A 21,356-nucleotide genomic window follows, 5' to 3' on the forward strand; every position below is an offset into this window, starting at 1 on the left:
AATTATTGATGTAATCAATTGATAAATTTGACTTAATTTGTCCTATTTTTTATCTTGAAAGTTTAACAGGCTAGAAATGTTAATGTCTTGTTGACCTAATATAATATGTAGCTTCAAATGCAATAACTATACTTTTAAAATGACTATATTTTTTAAAAAATTAAATATATATCTAAACACATGACGGAGAGATAGATAGATAGATAGATAGATGGATGGATGGATGGATAGATAGATACAAAAATATTTATTTCTTTTTCCGTCCTTCCTTTTCTTTTTCTTTTTTTCTTTCTTTTGCTTTCTTCTACTGTAACATTAATAAAATTCAGTATTTTTAACCAATGATTTCTGAACGCAGCCACAAAGTGGAAAAGAGAAGATAGGAAATAAGAGTTCTTTGTGTTTGTGGCATTCATTCTATAGGTGAATCATCTCATCAGCTATTGGATGCCAAAGTAAAACTGATTTCCCAAAGGCAATGTAATGCACCAAATGCATATAATAGCAGAGTGGTGGAAAGCATGTTTTGTGCTGGAAGTCTTCAGAGAACAAGAGCAGATACTTGTCAGGTTTGTTGCTTTTTGGTATTTGAACACTGATTTCTCTTCAAACCAAATGTAAACAGACTATACATGGTAAAGACTGGCAAGGTGCTACATATGTACCTACTCGTTATATCAGATAACATCCCCCAATTTCCTTCCTTTCAGCATAATACCAAAAGCATATACAGGTAATCTTGAATTTACAACAGTTCATTTAGTGATTGTTCCAAGTTTTTCAGTCTTGTAACAATTATAGCATCCCTATGGTGTTGTGATTAAAATCCATATGCTTGGCAACTGGCTTGTACTTATGACTGTTGCTGTGCCCAAGGTCAGGTGATCACCTTTTGTAACCTTCCCACAAGCAAACTCAATGGAGAAGTCATATTCCTTTAACAACTGTTACAACTTAACAATTCAATGTTTGCAGTGATTCACTTAATAACTATGGCATGAAAGGTCATAAGGGCAAACTCATTTAACAAATGTCTCTCTTAGCAGCAGAAATTTTGGGCTCAATTGTGGTCGTAAATTGAGACTATCTGTGCTTGTTCTTTTATACTTGATGACTGATTCTAAATGGCTACATAAAATTTTGATATTTTCATTGTCAGTTTTGTGGCTAGTTGGTCTTCTTTATATTTAATTTTAGTCCCAGATAATCTTCTAAATCCAAATTAAGATTTCGCTTTTTAAAACCATCACTTTTGAATGCAACGATTTACATTTTAGAAAAAAATGTCATGAACTTTAATTTTAGTTTAATCCAAGATCCTATTTCTTTTCCATTAATGTAATTCTTCAGGATCAAGTATAAAATGTTGTGTTAATTGTTTTTTTATTGTTGCCAATGTTAATTGTCTTTTTTATCTTTTACATTAGGGCGATTCAGGAGGTCCTCTAACGTGTGTTACCAATGACACTTACTATATTTATGGAATTGTGAGCTGGGGAGATGAGTGTGGATTAAAAAATAAACCAGGAGTTTATACTCGAGTGACAAGATTTCTCAACTGGATTAGAACAAAAATTACACACGAGTCTAATTTTCAAAACTAAGAATGGTAGTCATCAAAACAAGAAGAATAGTAGAGTAATTTATCAAGTAATTTATCCTTTCAAAAATTTTATCCTTTTCTCTCTTCTATTTGAAAACTGAAATATTTTTAGCCAAATTTCTACTGAGAAATGAAAACTCTAATACCTTAATAGCATTTTGGCTAGAATTGGCTTGCTTATATAATAGCCAAGTAAATATGCAACCCTTGCTTAAAGTAATGTACAAAACTTATCTTTTTTATTGTACTATTTTTAATCTTTTGAGATATTAAGGCTATAAAACAGTCATAACTTTCATAATAAAATTAGTTGCATCAAGAATTGTTTGCCCAGAAGACATCACTCTTTTAACGGGAAAGTTAGAATTTACATTCACAAACCAGGATATTGTTCTGATCTAGGCTTCCTGATATAGTAAAAAGCGCACACTTAGTCCCCAAAACCTTCTCTTTATTTCAACGGCCGTGAAATATGTTCATTCACAGCCCATAAGAAGTCACAAATAGTTTGTAAAGAGTCTGACAGAAGTCTGCCAAAGTCTTTCGGGATAAGGCTGATAAGCACCCAGCTTTATCTCCCTTGAGATGCTTCCAAAGACCTTATTGGGAATTATCTTTGAAAGGCCAGAGTACAGAGTCAAAATGGAGCTTCAGAATGTAAACTGACCAGAACGAACGAAGTTGCTTCCTGCAAAGGCTCACATGCCTCTGCTCCTCCTTTATGTCTAATGAGAGGAGCCAATCATCTCCATGCCTTACTCCCGAGTCATCTCTTTTGTTTTAACTGTTTTTGCCTTCTGGCACCTCTGCGCATGCGCGCACTGGGAACAGGCTCCTGCTATTCCTCTGCCTCACTGACGTCCGACCCTGGCGGCTCCAAAGACAGAAATAATTCCCAGATGGCCCTGGCCCCCTCTCTGCCTCTGACGCAGAGCTCTTGTCCGAGCCTTCCCCAGACTCCAAGACTAGCTCATGTTCCTTCCCAACCTCCTCACTGTCCGCCTCTGCTGCTAGCTACACAGACCTCCAGCAGACCACAACAGATATACGCAGTGCAAATAAATATCAAAAGTTGTATGAATTCAGACATCATTTGACTCAAACGAACCTATTTATATTTGCTTTCAAATCCCTATTTCCTTTTCATTCATTTCTACAAACATTAATTAAATGACAATAAACCTCCAATATCAGTAATTACAAATGATCAGGCCAGCAGAAGATCAAATGATTATGTTATGCTATTTTATATAATGAACATCTTGCAGTAAAGGAAGATATGGAATCTTGTTCTAAATTGACTTCTGCACAAATGGGAGATTAAACTGTTTCTTCTAGCCACTGCATTTCTAATCTTCTCTATCTTTTACACAGGTTTTTTTTTTTTAAAGGAGGCCAAAGTGCCCACTGGCATGAATTAATTTAGCCACACAAGAATTCAGAAATGAACATCATTAACAAATCAATAAAATAACTGTAGACTTTTTGGAAAGTGATTCCACTGATTTATTTTCATATATATATATATATGATATTCCTTTCAGCAAATCATGGTTCATATATTTTTAGTACAAAGCTGAGCCTGCCAGTCATCTAGTACTAATCTAATTTGCTGTCATAAATACTATAATACATAGCTTTTAAAAAATCAGGTACAGTTTTTCATGCAAAAATATAAAGTTTAATGTTAAATCACTCCTTTAGAGTTTGCAAAGGTCTTTTTCTGAACAGTGCACTACTCTGCTTCTCGGGAGATTAGAATAGCTACATGATACGGAGAGAAAGCTGAAAAATGTATGCATTTTCATTTGACAGATGTCAGTATTTCTGTTCATTTCTTAATTAGTTTCATTTTTCTTCTCTTCATTTGCAGAACTTCTGCTGCATCAGGATTCAGCTGGACTTGTTGGGATCCTTCTGTTATTTTGTCCTGCAATTGCAATAGATTCCGAATGTTATCTCCTCACAAAGACTATTGTGTCATTCCATGTATAGCACATATATTGAACAATATATCATATTCTGAGTAGCAGAAATAATGTCCTAAAGGTATCTTTCTAGGATTGAGTACCTTGACTGTATAAAACTGTTTACTATAGATTTATCCCAAATTTCTTCCAGTGATGACCTACAGATGTTCATGACTCTAATAATGATTTTGAAATAGTGGTTTAGATCCAAACCAACTGAAATGCTGAGATGTTCACAGACCTGGCACAAGTTCAGCTGTCCTTGTTTCCAATAATAGTTTAGGGGATGAGCCAGATACATACTGGGATCAGACTTGGTTCCAACAGATCCTGTATTCCTATATTTCATTGCCATTCATTTTCCTGTCTCCCCTACAATGGATCTGTAGTCAAAGCTTGACTATCAGGTACAATAATTATTGCACCTGATTTATAAAAATTATAATGAATATTGCTTAGGTTACCTCTCCATTCACTTACATAATCTGGCTCATGCTGTTTCTGGGTTTTTTGACATCCTGTTTCTTGAGCATATGCCAGCTCTGCAGCCCTTCTAGCCATTTCCACTCTGTAAGAACCTGGAGGAGTCCAGCCAGTACCTTTGATCCAATTCAAATCAGATTTGTATTTGACCTAGAAAACAAAATACAGTACTAATTGCATGGCTCTTCCAAGACTATAATACTTAAAATCAGATGAAGCAAATCATATATATATACTAAAGGCCTAGAAAAGAAAATGGCAACCCCAGGAAGCAGGTGTGATAGGCAAGAACAGGTGACAGAGTACTGCAAGCTGTTTTGTGCCACCTTATTTGTTCTCCAAAATCAGGTGTTATGAGTCCTCCCATCTTAGAAAGTTGTTAAGATAAAACTGGTCTTGTATACAGATTAGGAAGCCAGATCTTTTCTTTGCCTCAGCCATTGAAAACACATGAATTTCTTCTTCACATGGCAAACATGACTTGTTTATTAACAAAAGACCACACACACTTTATACAATACAAGAAAATAGTTGCTAAGACAGAAGAGATGGTCAAGATACAAGATGTCAACATGTATTACAGCCTTTTCTTTTTCTTCTCCTTTCTGGAGTGAATATATAAACCGGTTATTGTTGAGAATAAATGTTATTGAGCACAATGGAAATGAGCACATAAGTGTGTATATATAAAACTACCTTTAAATCTTTTTGTAACTCTTCACTTGCAATAATAACAACTTACAGATGCATGGAGGAATTGAATTTATTTGGAGGAGCCTTCCTTATGCACCAGGGAAAGTAATTTCTTGGTTTTCATAGTACTATTTTTTTCTTTCCTAAATGTATCAGCATCTCTCTCTCTCTCTCTCTCTCTCTCTCTCTCTCTCTCTCTCTCTCTCTCTCTCTCTCTCTCTCTCTCTCCCTCCCTCCCTCCCTCCCTCCCTCCCTCCCTCCCTCCCTCCCTCCCTCCCTCCCTCCCCTCTCTCTGGGTGCTTTTTCAAAGACAACTAGAGTTTGTTTTTCCTTGAAGATGTTTCACTTCTCATCCAAAAACCTTCTTCAGTTCTGATGTCATCCGACTTCAGTCAGAACTGAAGAAACTTCTTGGATGGTAGGTGAAATGTCTTTAATAAAAAAACAAAGGTTTTTTTTGCCTTTTGAAAAAGCACCTTTGGGATAACCATATCTTGAATAACCAAGAATCTACATAGATATCTAAATTTTCCTTAACCTGATTGGGCATTATGGAAGATGAAATCCAGCACATTTGAATGGCATAATATTGTGGAAAAGAACTAGTGACAACTTTTTAAATTCTAAGCTGCTTCCTTAATATATACATTAAATTTGGATTTGAAAATGAGCCTATTAAGTAGACATATCCTTGTCTGGAACGTGCTCTTTAGCCATAGATCCTAACATACTTACATCACTTTGAAGTTTGTAGGCTTGTTTGGCATGCCTGAGATTCAGCTGCTCCGGGTCACAGGTGTATTGATGCAGGCGCTGCCTGTAATTGACATCACTTATTAATTGCTGACTTTTCTTTGCATGAATAAATCCTGGCTGATCAGTTTGACTTCTGAATTGTGCTCTGTTTCTAAAATAATCCTTTTTATATTGGTTGTCACTCTGGAGGTGGCCCATCTTCAGGAAGTGTCTCATTTTAGGGTCATCACGTGCATTGCAAAATCCAATCCGTTGACCTCTGTCCCTTAGGAAATCTTCTTTGTATCTAAACTAAAAAATATTGAGACATAGGGATGTCATTATACAACCATATGGAAGCATACTTTCACATAATTTCATATTATGCCATAAGCATTTGTACATGTATTCTATAAATGCATCAATGCTAAAATTATGTTGCTGAAATTATTTTTAGATTGGGAACATTTCATTGCAGTTGAAGAATATATGAAGGAAGCATATATTTAAAGTAACAATTACACATAATTACACAATTTAAAATAAAACTCTAGGATAAACTCTTCATCAGAGCATCCAGAGTGTTGGAAGCACATACAGGTATAGCCAGAATAGGCAATCTTTTTCAGCAAGGAACTATTCTCTGCCTTTGTACCATACACAAGGTATACAGCTAATTATGTTTCAGTACATGCAAATTTAAGAAATTTAAAGGAGAAAGGGAAATCAAGGTTTTGTGGGTATATTTTAAGTCCGTGAAGGCTTAAGGCATCAGTTTTGATTTTTTTAAACTCTTCACAAATTCATTAAATACAACAAAATGGGCAAAAATTATTGTCCTTGCCTTTGACAAGAAGAGCACATGTACCCTAATGTCGTCTCTCTGAACAACAGCAGGAAGTGTTAATTTCTCCTTGAACTTTCTCAGTGGTTTTCATTTGATTGATTGAGTGACTGAATGATAGACTGAATACATACATACATTTAAACTAGTGTGAAATAAAATACAGGCCCAACTCACAGCATATTAATGATAATTTTTTCATATGCAGTTCAATGGGAATAATAGTGAATCTAATATAAAGGGCTGTTATTGTAGGATCCTTATGGCATTGAAAACCAGTTCTTTCTTTGAAACTGTATAGGAAAAATCATGGATGATATGCTAGGGCATAAAGGCCTTTAAATACCAAAAAAAAAAAAAAAATCTTGGAATGTTTCATACATCACTGGCAATTTCTCTAGATGCTTTAGCTGTCTGAAAAGGGATGGCATCCAATCTGAAATCATAGCCAGCTGCCCGTGTTTCCTCCCAAGATGTTTTATATAGTTTCTGCATTGAGAAATGGAAAAGCAAAGGGGAAACAAAATCAATTAATCTTATTTACATATCTGTTGTGGCTTTATTAATTAATATTTGATTCTATTACAATCATTTATTTATGACTCAAAAGCTAGCATGCATCTTTTCGCTTTTTTACATACAAAATACAATGTCCTATTTGAAAAGAGTCACAAACGTCGTAATTAAAGTTTGCTTTGATGCATTAGACACATCAATATTGCATTGACATTGCCCCTATTCTGTCTTTTGAAACATTCAGCAGTAGCATTTGGGTTTTTCAGCAGAGACATTTCAGTGCTGCATTTCTACTATGTATAACTTCAAACATTTTGATACCTTCTGTGCTGTCTCCAAACCCTGCTGGTTCCATCAAACTATCTAAAGTAGTGATATGCTTTATAAGAGAGTAGATATGATTAAGGCATTAGCTAAATGCAAATTATGAAGAGAACACAGCTGAACATAGGAATAGAATGGTTTCACACTAGAACAGCTCTTCGTGTGTTCAGCATTGCCACATAATTCAGAGGTCTCAACTCAAATCATCATGAGGACCATGTAATGTCTTACCCTGAAATCTTCTAAGCAAGTATTATAGCTAATCCACTCAGTTCTCTCTGTTTGACTCAGGGCCAACCTTGAGATAGGCTGAGAAGCCTAGGGTGCCAAGGCTTAGAGAGTGCCAATGCAGCTTTTCCTTCTGAATCATTCTAAATGCAAATCCTTGTAGCTAAGGATGCTGTATACCCTTCCCTGGATTACATTTCTATCATCCCCAACCACTGTATAATTTTTAAAAAATGAATTTTGTGAACTTTAAAAGCATCTGCTGGGGTTGCAAGTAAAATGGCTGTTCCATCGTCTCAAACCCTTGGAAAATCACTGTCCTGAGTCTCCTCAAAAGGAGCAACCATCCGGAGCACATCTCCCATCCAATTCTTATTCATAGAAGTTTCGGTGAATCAGTCTACTCATCAGTTCCTTGGTCTTTATCGCAGTCATTGTTTCTGATTTCACAAAATCAATTCACCATACTTCCCTTTTATTATATACATTCTCAAGACCTTAACGCAGATTGAGAAAAGATGGTGGTGATAATCTTCTATTTCCAGAAAGCCAAGATTTATAGAAAATGGGCTATGTATTATCATGTTTCTCAAACCATAAAATGGAGGAGCTGCTGCATTAGTGCATGGCAAAACAAGGCCTAAATCTGTCTCAAACTTTGATGATCTTGCTTTCTTGCTCTCCTACATCTCAGGTTTAAGGAAGCCCCTCACAGGGTGGTGCCACAGTCTGCCATGATAGGGTTTATATGTCCAGTACAGGGTGATGACCCAGGAATATCTCTGGTATAAGCACTGAGAGAAGATACTTTCAGTGTCCTCTAGTTGCTCTGTGAAAGAGTATCCATTACACAGTCAGCTTCCGTAACCCATAGACATTATTGCACAACTATGATTGCACCTTGATGCAAAACTAGGCATGTACTCTCACCAGCACCCAGATGTGGATCTACACTTTCTTCTTATCTAAGTGAAAAGCCTTGGTGCGTGGTCAAGATTAACAAGCTGCTGTCTTACTTCCATCGGTAGTTCCGCTGTGTTGTGAATGAGACACTTCCTATTGCTTCCCTAAACATCCATACAGACAATGCCAAATAACCTAGAAGGCCTCAGGCTCTGAGTTGGAGACCCACGAACCAGGTAGAGATTGGGATCCACATTGTGGCTCTATCGTATGTCAACCTCAAAGTTTACATTATGGCACTTCTGGTTAGGTTCACTTCCTCAATATCCTGCCAAAAAGGAAATTCACAGGTTTGAAGCTCCCATCCAAATATAATATTGAGCAGATTAATAGCAGCATCTTAAGTACTGTTACAAGGGTTTCATAGAGACAGCAGCCTAGCTTTAGATGAAGTAGGACATGGATGGCAATGGCGTACAGCTATCTCACACTTTGCTGCCACCTTTCCACATTTGTTGTCTCGGATAGCCATTCACTTTGTCCTGAATTTGTCCTGCACCCACCTTCTCAGGTTACTTAGATTCATGAATATTTTTTTTCCCCCACTCTGTGGTAAATTAACGCAACCTCCATGTTTTTGAATGGGCCTGAAAGGTTAACAAATTTTGTTCCTATAGTCTGGTCAGTAGTATGCTTGTTTAAGAGAAGATGACATGGATTACAAGCAAGCGTGCATCCAAAAATTATAACAGATGGCCTCTTTAAAGAGCAGCTTTAGATAAATTTGTTTGCAGAACTTATATTAGAAGAATTTGGCATTCCCTCTCCCAGTATGGATGAGATCCAAATCTAGACCCTTTTCTCAAGTTCTAGTCATTTATCATTTCCCTCCCCTTTTTCTCTCTCTCCTTTTCTTTCTTTTAAATCTGCAAATCTTTGGCCTTGCTGTTGCAGTTCATTCTTAACACAGATCCTTTGATTCAAAACCCCATGCATCATTTTACTTTATCACAGTTTGCACAGTTTTTGCACTCATCCTCGCACATTACATTCATTTGATTTATGGCTATCTTTGCAGCTTTACAAATACCAACATGGCTTTTTTTCTTCTTTTTCTCTGTGCTCTGGGGTCAGTCTCCCTCAACAGCTTTCTGTGTGTGGCATCTGATCCAATTGTGTATCTACCAAAAGCAGTTTCATTTTTAATGAGATGCCCCCAACATCTCCACCTCCTCATGCACTCACTGGCTGTTTCAGTTCAGATACATGCTGATCCATTTGAATGGTCTGAGAAGAAACAGAACATACCCGGCACACAACTGTGCCATTCATCTGTGCATGGGTAATGCCGCTCTAACTGCATGAGCAATATAGCTCTCTTCTTCTTTTCTTCTGACATGAGAGGGAAAGGTTTGCCAGTGTACAATGCAAAATGTGCTACCTGTTTCTACTTCTTTGTGTGTTAGAGCAGCCTTTCCAGCATTGTTCTCTGATATTTTTATATTCCAGTAATTGATTAAACGGGTCATTTTATGGAATTATTTGCGTATCTATTGTTCATATGGCTATGCATATAATTTAACTGTTCACAGTGAAGCATGGTCTATTCATTATTACAGACTGTTTTAATCTGTGAAATTAGCCTATGGCATTTAATGGCAGGCAGCAGTATTCTTTTACATGAAGGAAGGAAAAGACACGTGTCCCGGGGTTAATATTACAGGATCCAATCTGTGTACTTTCTGGAGAGAGAAAACTGAGGATGGGCTCCAGCACGAGCCTGAAAACTTGGAAGAATGAACCTTTAGTCCCAGTGACCAACTCAGATCCGATCCTGCAATATTCTTTTTATCTGTACTATAGTTTCAAAATTATATTACTCAAAATAGCATGAAAATAAGAGAAGTAATCTTTGTCGTTATACTGATCATGAGATTAACTTCCAAATGAAAAAGAACAATTACTTACATCACTGATGTGCAGTGCATTGAGCCGTGCCCTTATGAGGTCAGGTCGGTCAAGGGGCAGGGTGTATCTGTGCATGTTGTCCAAATGGTCAGCTCGATATAGCCGCTGTTAGGACAAACAATATTTAGTGTAGTTCCACAATATCTAAAGTTCTATTTTCTCCAAGAAGGGCAATACAAAATGCATGTAGCACTGACCTATGCTTATGCTTATACTTATCTTAGCAAAGCTTTATTTCCACTAAAAAAACAAAATGCTATCTCTAATTTGTACAAGCAAAACTCTGCAGGAAAAATAAGAAGTTTGCTCTTTGTAAAATCTTTGGCACTGCACAAAATATGGACTACATCAGTTAACAGAACTTTTGTATATCTCGCCTGATAATAAATTCCTACGACATCATTCAAATACCTCTAGAACTCAGATTATCTCACAATACAAGTGCTGAAAAGCAGATCTATGATGATCAGTAGTCTTCTAAAAAAATCCATGATAATTTAAGATCTTCTTACTTCCAAATGTTAATCAAATAATTAAGTTACATACCTGCCCTAAACAACTTGGAAATTTAGAATAAGCAGAATTTATCATCTCTCTATCGCCTTATCTGTCTATAACTGTAGTGGAATGCTTATGAGCTTCATTCACTTCTGATGGTCAGAACAAATTCATGGGCTGAGAAGAAATGAATTCTAAATGTGTATCTTCTAGTTCATAGATTTCAATTTTGCAGTTTTAAAAAAACTTCTGCAGTCCAATATATAAATTAAGAATAAATTAATACCCTTGAAAATTCACAACATATTTTGTCACTGTTATTTTCTGCAATTTACTACACATCTGACAGGCAAAAACCATCAGTTTATTTGTAGCAATAACATTTCTTCTAATGACATGGTTCTAAGTCATATTATATGAGGTTGAAGGGAATTTTTATAAACTACAATATCATAAATACTTCACTTACATCATTGCATTGAATGTAACTATTCTTTGCATGGAGGAAGTCCAGAGAGTCTGTAACTGCCGTGAACTTGAGATGATTTGGTTTCTGACGATATTTTGTCTGCAAACAGAATAAAGGGCAATCATGATGAAGTATAATAAAGAAGATTCCATACAAAGGATGTCATTTATAACATGACATTGTCATTATAGGTTCATTGGAATCTGATAGATTTTGTGTGTCTAATATAGCTTTTAGCCCCACTAGGTAAACCAGACCAGGAAATCAGTTTCAGTCCAGGCTTCCATATCATAATGATTGTATAAGGAAGAATCTTGATGGCCTACAAATCTTACAGATGCAGTGTCTCATGAAAGAGTTCGCAGTACCTCACTGATGAGTTCTCCAGCCTTCTTCACATTTTCTATATGAGGGGATCTTAGAGGCATCCAGCCAACTCCCTTCATGCAATTCAGATCAGATTTGTAGGAAAACTATCAAATAAAAACAAAACCTAAATGTGAGAATGCATCACAGGACATAGATTTATATTCACATTTGAACATTTATATTTTCTGAGACACTGGGATAATTTTTTAATGCATTCATCTGTTCCTTTTGGAATAAATAATGTATCACTGACAAGTTTAGGAAAGAATAGACATCATTTTGGGCCATCTTTTCAGACATGTTTTCTTACTTAAACTGATAAAGAAAATGATCATGGACAGGCAAAAAAAGCAGTGAGAGCAGAAGCAAGTTCTGACTTCCTGCTAGCTTCCCCATTAACTTTTGTTGTGGAAAGCTGAAAGGAAGCATTGGAAATCACAACCATTTTTGTCCACAGCAGCATGGCCAATACTACTGATCTAAAGAACTTGATATTTCAATCCTATGGGAATAATGGATCTGGATTTTGAATGCGTTCTTTAAGTTAGCCTATTTGAGATACATTGGTTTAAAAAAAGAGTCATTGCCCTATGGTGCACTGTAAATCAATCAATCAATCAAAAAACAAACAAACAAACAAACAAACAAACGTTGCCCATCTCACCAAAGGTGACTCTAGGTTACAAACAGACTTTAGGTTACAAACAGACATGAGTGTTTTAGTAGTATAGATGCTTATCTCAAAAAATACATCTTGAAAGATGCTGCCTCAAACATTGCTCAGCAATACAACCAATTTTATGCTTAGTACTCCTTGATCAATGAGTGCAACTACTTATGATTGTCTTTATACAAATCTTAAAGTATACACCAAATACAAATGCTACAGTATCCTTTAAAGGAATGAAGCAGCCCTTAACTGTTTTAGTTAGTATGTCAGTTAAGGGTTGCTTCACTATAATGTAACTTAAAGCAAAAAAGAAAAAAGCTTTGTTTTAGTATATTAGCTATGCTTAGGGAAGAATCCAAGAGTGATTCTCCAACGTTATCATTAGCTGTCATTGAAAAGATCCAGTTGGGTGAACTCTTTTAAACTGTATTCTAAAAATTACTAATTTGAGTTTGGGATCTATCAAATGTACAGTGAAATAAGAAAAACGAGTACTTTTATGCTTTTACTTTGATTTAAACCTTCAGCCAATAGTACTTCCCATAGCATTGATGTCAATATCCTATTTATTAATTCAATTCCAAAACTGATTTAATATAATCCTTTAGCATAACTTCTGGAAAAAAAATCTGAATTTATTAATCAGCCATATCCTTCAGAATGTACAGGTGCAGAAAAGCTTTAATAGGTATAATTGTTTACCAAATATCCTATTTATTTAGTAAAGTTAGCAATACTTAATTTGATTCACCTTGCACTGTTCTGTTATTGGCTGTCCAAGATAATAGTCCAGGTGTTACACTATTCTTATCTCTAACATTCAAGGATATGCATTACCTCACTTTGCAGCAAATGAACTCTTTTGGCCCACTTCATCCTCAAGTCTTCAGGAAGCACTGTGTATTGATGCAATCTTTTCCTGTACTCCTGGTCACTGATGAGATTCTGGGCTTTTCTAGCATGAACTAGATTAACCATGTCCATAGGGAGATTGTACTGAGAACAGGTATTTCTTGAGCTTTTCTTATATTCCTGTTCACTTTGTAACTTAGCAGCATGCAAGCAGTGTAGCAGATTGGTATCATCCAGAATGCTTCTGGCACCAATGAGCTTCCCCCTCTCGGAAACGAAGTTGTGCTTGTACTGTAGCTGTGGTGGAAAAGAAAACGGAATTTATCTTGCACCCCTACATCTATGATGTTTAAAAAATAAGCTTTATGCCTCTCTCTCTCCATATATATAAAAGGAAAGTGTTCACCACAGTGAACAATTCAATACATGAAAGAGCCATCACATGTTTTATTGGTGTTGTGCTTCTGTTCACTTTTCATCTTTTACATGTCAAAAACCTGGCTCTGATCAGCACATGCCAAGAGAAATTGTATTGTTTGAACAACAGGACTGTATATGTGAAAAAAAGTGAGATTTTGTAGAAAGTCCTTTTGAATTCAATGGTTAAGTATTTGAGGAATTTGCTGCTAGGTAGGAAACTGGGAACAGATGACTGTGAGGTGAAGCATTATACAGGTGAGAGCATTTGCATCTGTTTTATTTGTTCGCTGCCAAGTTGGTTTTTCAGTATTATCAAAGAGATAACATGTTTATAAGCATATCTCAGTATGACTGAGGCTATGTTTTGTTTAGCGCAAAGTTATTTTGATGTACCCAAAATACTTATTGTTATGCAAAAGATGCTATATTTGAATGTGGTCATATAGGAAATCGCCTAGAGAAATGGTACTTGCATGAAGTCACTGGGGATTGAGGAAAAGGGTTCAAAATATTGACTTCTCACAATAACCAAAGAGAACAAATCTACAGATTGCAGTGGGTACCCCTATTGCTCTGAAAAGTAGTATTCTTATGATAGTGAAAGTTTGAATGTTGCTCATAGTGGCCTTATTACTTGACTTTGGGGAGAGGGTGTGTGCATTTTGTTTCAGGAAAGTGAAGAATTTAATTCCCATACAAAAAGCATTGGGCTTCTAAAAGCAGAAATTAATATATTACAGTCAAATATAGATGTAAATATATTTTCATTCCCCTTAGCTGCTTTACTGGAATACCCAAGGAAATAAATTGATTATCTATTTACATGGATAGATATTATTTTGGATGTGCTGGATAAATCTGAATGGAACATCCAGAGATATTTTTATTTCCCCTATTCCCATTGGAAGAGCTTCAGCCCTGCTTTGTTTCTGATTAACAGTGACTTTTTTTTAATTCACACAAAGAATCTCATTCATAAGTAATACATTCTGTCTCACATCCTTGTCTCACATGATTATGGGGCTGCTTTAATTCAGTAAAATCTGCTTTCTACAATGTATTACACGAAGTTAACAAAAATTAGGCAAGATGGAAGCCTGCATAATTCAACTCACATCACTGGCAATTTCTCGGGAGGCCTTTGCAGTCTGGAAAGGGATGGCTTCCATTGTCAGTTTATAACCCTGAGCACGGAGATTATGCCAAGATTCCCTGTATTTTGCCTAAAGTGGAAATGGCAACTTTAGATTTATTGGTTAAATTTTAACTAAAAACTAAATTAACAAAAGGAACTTGTTTGAGTTGCAATATAGGTTTCAAAATAGTTTACATAGGTTTTAGTCACTTGTAGAAAGATGCTTCTTCAAATCAAAACAAAACAAAACAATGCAAGAAACATATCAAATGGTAAATATTCTTTATATGGATTGTTTAATTTGTATAGATGTATAAGGAATAATTACATCTGTAAACAAACATGAGCCACCCACAAAACATATGTTTAATGTGAATAAAATTTTTCACCCATATCATTTTTTGCATGCATTTATTCATATTCTGGGCTCCTTCTATTTCTACATTACTATAGGAAGGAAAAGAAGGTGAAAAATTCAGGATAGATAGTACATCTGCCCAAATATTAACATCCCAAAACAACTGCAATCGTCATAATAATCTTACCACAGAATATTTAATTCTGAAAATTCACATTGGAATCAATGTCAGCATAAAGACCATTTTCAATAAAAAGTGAAAAAGCTAATATGCAAATTTTAAATGCAGCAATGCAACAAATTAAGATAGTGATATAATAGATGCAAAAGGGAATTTAAAGTATCAGCTCTCAGAGCAGTCAGATTTTCCTACTAAAGAATCTTCGCAGCAAATATAAAATGCAACACAGAGGTTAAAATTGTAATAGATAACCACAACTACTCTGACAGAGGATCAAGGACAGAAGATGCAATTACATTTCATACATATCAGTAAAATGGATAAAACTCTCAACTTCTCCTGTATAGAATAAGAGCTTAAAGACACTTATTAAGGAGAAATATGGACAAGACTAAAGAGTAATCACTTACCTCACTAATGTTTGCTGCATTCAATTTTGCCCTTTCAAACTCAGGAAGTCCCAGGGTTACCATACAGTGATGCAAAGTGTCTTCTCCTGCTGCTTTGTACAGGCGCTATGATAATTGTTTTTAAAAGTCTAGTTAACAAAAATTCCTTTTAAATGTTATTTAGTTACATTTCTGAAATGAATGTAGTCACAGGTTGGGATTTGTTTTTAACATATATTTCTAAATACCACGTGGATATTATTTTAACGGAAATAATTCACACATACGTACAAAAATATTTCCCATATTTGCCAAAATATGAAACTATCTCCAGTCCAAAGCTTTGATCAAGAATTTCCACAATTGAAGAGAATCAATAGCACCTAAAGAATTTTCTCCATCTAGAAAAAAGGGGGGAAATAATGCTCCCCATTGCACGGATGCAATTGCTATGACTTGCAATCGCTATTCTCCATCTGAAGGGCAGTTTAGAAATAGGATAGATAGATGATAGATGATAGATAGATGGATAGATAGATAGATAGATAGATAGATAGATAGATACTCTTTTTCTTCACAGTAGATACATCATTTCTACCCACCACATTGTTTCTTTCATGTTCATTGCATGCTCAGAATTGAAGAGGGATTTGTCAGTGTCCTATTTTCCATTTCTATTCTGTCACTATTATATACACAGTTATAATATTATATACATGAAAGGGTTAATGCTAATGGAACAAGAGGCTATTGTGGGGCCGTCCCCACTAACAACTTTGGAAAGTTCCTGTGCCTAGATCTAAGTATACAAATAATGTAATTTGTTTCCTGTTGTTCACATCTTGCTCTTTCTCTGTTTTTGCCTGCCTTTTATCCCATTTTTTTTTTGCCAGCAAATGTTTTTGATGTTTGCTGATGTTTAATAAATAAACATCAAGCTACATTTTTGTTAGCTGTACTGAATAGTATGTATACTTCCTCTGATCTGGATATCGGGAATGACTGGGGAATGTACTGGGTGCAAACTAAAAAAGAAATTGCCCACAATAATTCAAAGAGAAAGGATGAGGGCAGATGAAACAAAATTTTAGGGTGTCAATCATATCCATACTTTTCTTTTTCAATGGCACATATAGCTGAAGGAGAGACCTCTTTTGATCTAGTGGTTAAGGCACTAGGCCATAGGCTATAAGTTCTAGTCCAGCCTTTAGCATGAAAGCTGTGTGATTTTGTGCTAGTCACTTTTAGCCCATGATGTCAGGCTTGGGTGAAAAATTTATCAGTCGATTCCAGTTCCAACCAATGGATCATCACTCAGTTGATCTGAAAACGTGGACTCTGTACTTGAAGAGAAAATGCTAGGAATAAAAAAATAGCTGGAAATTTGTGGATTTTTCCTAAAACATGTGAATTTTTCCATTATTATTTTCTTGAAATAGAAGAAAAACCAGCTGAAAGTGACTCAATCCTTGGATCTCCCAAAGTGGGGAAGATTTCAATCTGGATGCTATTTTTGAACCTCCCGGTATTGGAAACATTTTAGTCAGCATGTCTGTGTAAAGAGGAACATTTTTTCCTTGTATTCAGCCAACAGATACACAGTTTTTAAAGGATAGAAATAAATAGAAATAAAGAAAATCATAACCCCATGCAAACAGCAATCTTTACAAAAAAGAAGATATACAATTTCTCTCATGGAAAATAAAAGCATATTCTAACGTTGCATCTCTTGGATTTTTTTTTTAAATGTACATTTAAAAGATTTCAAAATCTTCAACCCATTAATCTGATTTATTATGTTATATGTAATAATGAGAGATGGGCTGCTACGAGTTTGCACCGGTTCTCCCAAACCAGATGTTAATTTTCTGAGCAGTTTGGAGAACAGGTTGTTGAAGAAATCTTTTCCCACTTTACAGGGCTAATCCTGCAAGGAATACAGGAAGGAAACATTCTGTATTTCTAGCCTAATCCTTATCTTAATTGTCCTGCTGCTTTAAGTGTTTTCAGAAAATGCCTCTGGGTTATGCTTGTTACATTGTAAGCCTTATGACCTGATTTTCTGTCTGTAGACTGAGCTGTTCCGAAGTCCCCCCCATCCGCCCAATTGAGTTTTTTGTGGCACTTTTATTCCTGGGGCTTGACTTTCTTACAGATTGTTAAAGGGTTGTTTTAAGCTTTTTGGAGTATTCTTCCAACATGGCTGGAACAGCTGTTTACAGAAGGGTTGGCAAACCCATAGAAGAAATGGCTGAGAGGCAGGATGCAAGCTTGATTTTTTTACTGTATTTCTGGGGGCATGTGAATTTGGATGATTACCTAAGGATATCTTGTGAGGTGAGTGAGACGTATGACTGTTTTTCACACTTACGACCATTGCAGCATCCCCACAGTCATTAGAAGGCGGGGAGAGGAAAAGTGCCCCTCAATGTAAGTGACATTGAGTTGGCCATGCCCATCCAGCCACGCCCACCAGCCAGTCATTAGGGCAAAGAACTGGTGGTTAAAAAATTTGCAGCCCACTACTGATAATAATATATTCTGCATTTAATGTTTTGGTCAATCAATGTTTTGTTAACTAATTAATCGTATCAATTGAAAAAAATACAATGCTAAAAAAAAGTTATTGAAAAGAACAGATCTATAAACTACAAAAATAAGACATCACTAATCTATGATTTCTAAAGCCTTATTTCATGACATTTCCATAAACATTCAATGTTACTCTGCAAAAAAAACCATAGCAAGGAAGTTTAGGGAACCAAATGTGTCCCGATGCAGATTTTATTTTATTTTCATTTTAATGGTGAAATGAATCTGCAAGGGTCTTCTGAATAGTTTGAGAAATCAGAAGCAAGATTCTTGGCCTCTGGTGCTTTAAGTGAGTTTTTGAACACATTGATGTTAACTATCTTTGAGATTGTCCTTCCAGTATACCCCTTTGCATTATGGCTTCTTTCAAGAACAAAAGAGAAGTCATTTGCACGAATCCCTATGAAATAACTGCTCTGATTTGTTTTCTTTGTCTTTCTGATTGACAAAGAGATATTAAAATCTTCTCTAGGAATAATAAAAATGATCTCACAATGTTAAAGAATAAATTGATGGTGCTTTCCTCTCTCCCCCCTCCTTTTTTTTTTAGTATACTACGCTTCTCAGAACATGCTGCCTTCCTCCCTCCCCACATATTGCATTTTAAACAGCGTATTTTCTGATCCATGTTAGGCAGAACCTACCTCATTAGCAATCATATTGCTGAATTTTGCATGAAGGAGGCCAGGAGAGTCTGTCACTGATGTGTACTTGAAGGAATTTGCTTGCTGACGGTATTTACTCTGAATTTACACAGCGAGAGGCAGACAAAAGGAAAGATGCAAGATAAGGACATTATATTTTTAATGCTACAGATTTGGCTATTACTTTACACAGAATACGTTACATGCAACAATCTATTGACCTGTACAGTATATAATTTTAATCCCTTGCCTCCATATCATTAACCGGACCTGTATAGTAAAATCAAGAGACTCCCTAAAAAATAAAAAAAGGATTACAGTAGTTGTTGGCCTTACTTCTTTTGAACTACATCTTAGCATTTTGGTGAAAATGATAAACAACGAGATATTATATACACTTCAGTATTTTTTTAACAAAATTATTAAAACTTCCAGAACTAGTCTGAGAGAAGTAGAAATAATTATTCCACATTAAAAATTATTGTGACTTTTTCTTGGTTAAGCAATCATTTCAGTGATCTTTAGACAAGAAATTATACAACCCAGTTTTTGACTTAGTTTGTTGTCGTGCTGTAGAGCCTCAAATGTATGATTCAACTCAAAGCAGATTTGATCAGATAATCTCTTCACTTAGAGCCTTTGAACTGAATCCATTCAGATCTCTATTTTTACTACAATTTCTGATAGAAATAAAATACTTATATTAGAGCTAGAAAAAGTTAGACCTCTTTTATCAAGGTTCTACATTCACATAGGTTTAAAGGGCTTCCAAAGGATAAATAGGCTGGCTAGTTTGGTCTGTTTAGTCATATATTAGAACACATATGGAATAGGACATGTCCCAAAATGATAAGAGCCGAACACCTCACTCTCCCTACCTTTTCTGCCTTTTTAAAGGCCTTTTTAATCTAGAGAGCCTTTTTCAGATGGGGACATTAAAAAGAGATCGGCAAAATGAGCAAGAAGAGGCAAGAGGGGGGAGGATTCAGTTGTCCTCACCTCTAGGATCTTTTGACGAAAAAACATTTACACCATGTTTTTACATGAAAGGAAATGACATGCACATTTTAAAAATGTGGCTTCTGCCATTATATTTATTTTGGTCTTTATTTTGCCTTATTATTGACCCATTCTTTTGCTCTGGAGAAAAACTTAAGAGGGAGATGTGAGAGAGAGAGAGAGAGCAAGAGAGGGAGAGGGAGAGGGAGAGAGTGCATAGTAATGAGGAAGAGTAATTCTCTTTCCAGGCCACTTATATTGAGTCACTTGGGTTTTGAGAAATGTGATTCTATGTCTAATATAAAAACACAGGCTTCCTTTCATCTGGAAAGGAGCATTTCCTTCTACAAAGGATCACCCTAATGTACCAATCACTTGGGTCCTGATTACAGAACAGAAAGTTTCTGAAAGTAGTTATCAAGGTCTGGAAAACCTTGAACTCCGTTAGTTCATCCAGGATATAAATTGAATGATCAAATAAAGAGGGAGGGTGGGAATGAGTGCCCACCCTTAATCAGGAAGCCTCTTTGTCAGTTTTACACAGACAACTGGCAAAACCTTGTTTGTAGTTGAAGAAATCAAAAACATCTTTTGTTACCTCACTGATGAGTTCAGAAGCTTTCTTCTTTGCTTCAATCTCCAAGGCCCCAGGTATGATACAGCCAACCCCTCTCATAAAGTTCAAGTCAGATCGGTATAAATTCTATGAGAAACCAATCAAAACTAATTGATAGCACAAAACTAAGAAGTGGTTATTCAAATGCTTTCATTATAAATAACTTCTGCTGCATGAAACATATAACCTTCAACCATACTGGAATTGAATTCCCTTATTTCAATCAGAATAACAGAATAACAGAGTTGGAAGGGACATTGTAGGTCTTCTAGTCCAATTCCCCGCTCAGGCTGGAAAATAATAGAATAGGAATAGGAATAGGAATAGGAATAGGAATAGGAATAGGAATAGAATAGAATAGAATAGAATAGAATAGAATAGAATTCTTTTATTGACCAAGTGTGATTGGACACACAAGAAATTTGTCTTTGGTGCATATGCTCTCGGATTCTATTCTATTCTATTCTATTTTATTCATAGAAAACAATATCTAATTCTGAAATCGATTATGTATAAAATTGTAAATTATTTTTTATATTTCCTCTAAAAATAACTCATATCAATTAAAAACCCTACACTGATTAAATGATCATGTTTATACCCACCCCAGACTCATTAAATGACTACTTTTTTAATGTCATGGTTATAACAGTGGGTATTACGTAGTATGTACATGTGTGTGAACACACACACACAGTTTACATATTTTTAATTGTTAAGATGTACATTTGCACTAGTGATGTGGATGCGCACCAGCTGCTCACCCAGATGGAGATGCACACACTCGCCCGCTGCTTATGCAAGTGGGGATGCATATGTACTTGGCCACTGTTTCTGTGGTCCAATGGTAAATAGTTCATGCCTAGTGAGCCACGGCCTAGAGTTTGGGGACTCCTG

At 35.7% G+C, this 21,356-nt stretch overlaps 2 protein-coding genes across 5 annotated transcripts in view; one reads left to right on the plus strand and one right to left on the minus strand.

Annotated features, from left to right (window-relative positions):
• Positions 1-3,615, plus strand: part of HABP2 (hyaluronan binding protein 2) — a 29,832-nt gene extending 26,217 nt beyond the window's left edge. The window contains exons 12-14 of the mRNA XM_081956467.1: positions 424-569; positions 1,428-1,650; positions 3,477-3,615. Of these exons, the coding sequence (XP_081812593.1) occupies positions 424-569; positions 1,428-1,604 (323 nt within the window). The 3' untranslated portion in view covers positions 1,605-1,650; positions 3,477-3,615. The remainder of the gene's footprint in view (positions 1-423; positions 570-1,427; positions 1,651-3,476) is intronic.
• NRAP (nebulin related anchoring protein) overlaps positions 1,657-21,356 on the minus strand; it is a gene marked incomplete at its 3' end in the record, with an annotated part of 80,734 nt that continues 61,034 nt past the window's right edge. For 3 of the 4 annotated variants that reach the window (XM_081956466.1, XM_081956465.1, XM_081956463.1), the window contains exons 31-41: positions 20,442-20,546; positions 18,845-18,943; positions 15,630-15,734; positions 14,661-14,768; positions 13,111-13,422; positions 11,603-11,707; positions 11,235-11,333; positions 10,268-10,372; positions 6,710-6,817; positions 5,485-5,796; positions 3,946-4,206 (exon numbers count right to left, since the gene is read on the minus strand). In XM_081956466.1, coding sequence (XP_081812592.1) covers positions 3,946-4,206; positions 5,485-5,796; positions 6,710-6,817; positions 10,268-10,372; positions 11,235-11,333; positions 11,603-11,707; positions 13,111-13,422; positions 14,661-14,768; positions 15,630-15,734; positions 18,845-18,943; positions 20,442-20,546 — 1,719 coding nt within the window. Of the gene's footprint in view, positions 3,534-3,945; positions 4,207-5,484; positions 5,797-6,709; positions 6,818-10,267; positions 10,373-11,234; positions 11,334-11,602; positions 11,708-13,110; positions 13,423-14,660; positions 14,769-15,629; positions 15,735-18,844; positions 18,944-20,441; positions 20,547-21,356 lie in introns of those variants that run through there. The other variant, XM_081956464.1, reaches the window with a different exon arrangement.

The sequence above is a fragment of the Natrix helvetica genome (genome assembly GCF_964273705.1).
Source record: "Natrix helvetica genome assembly, chromosome: 5".
Classification (NCBI taxonomy): Eukaryota; Metazoa; Chordata; class Lepidosauria; order Squamata; family Natricidae; genus Natrix; species Natrix helvetica.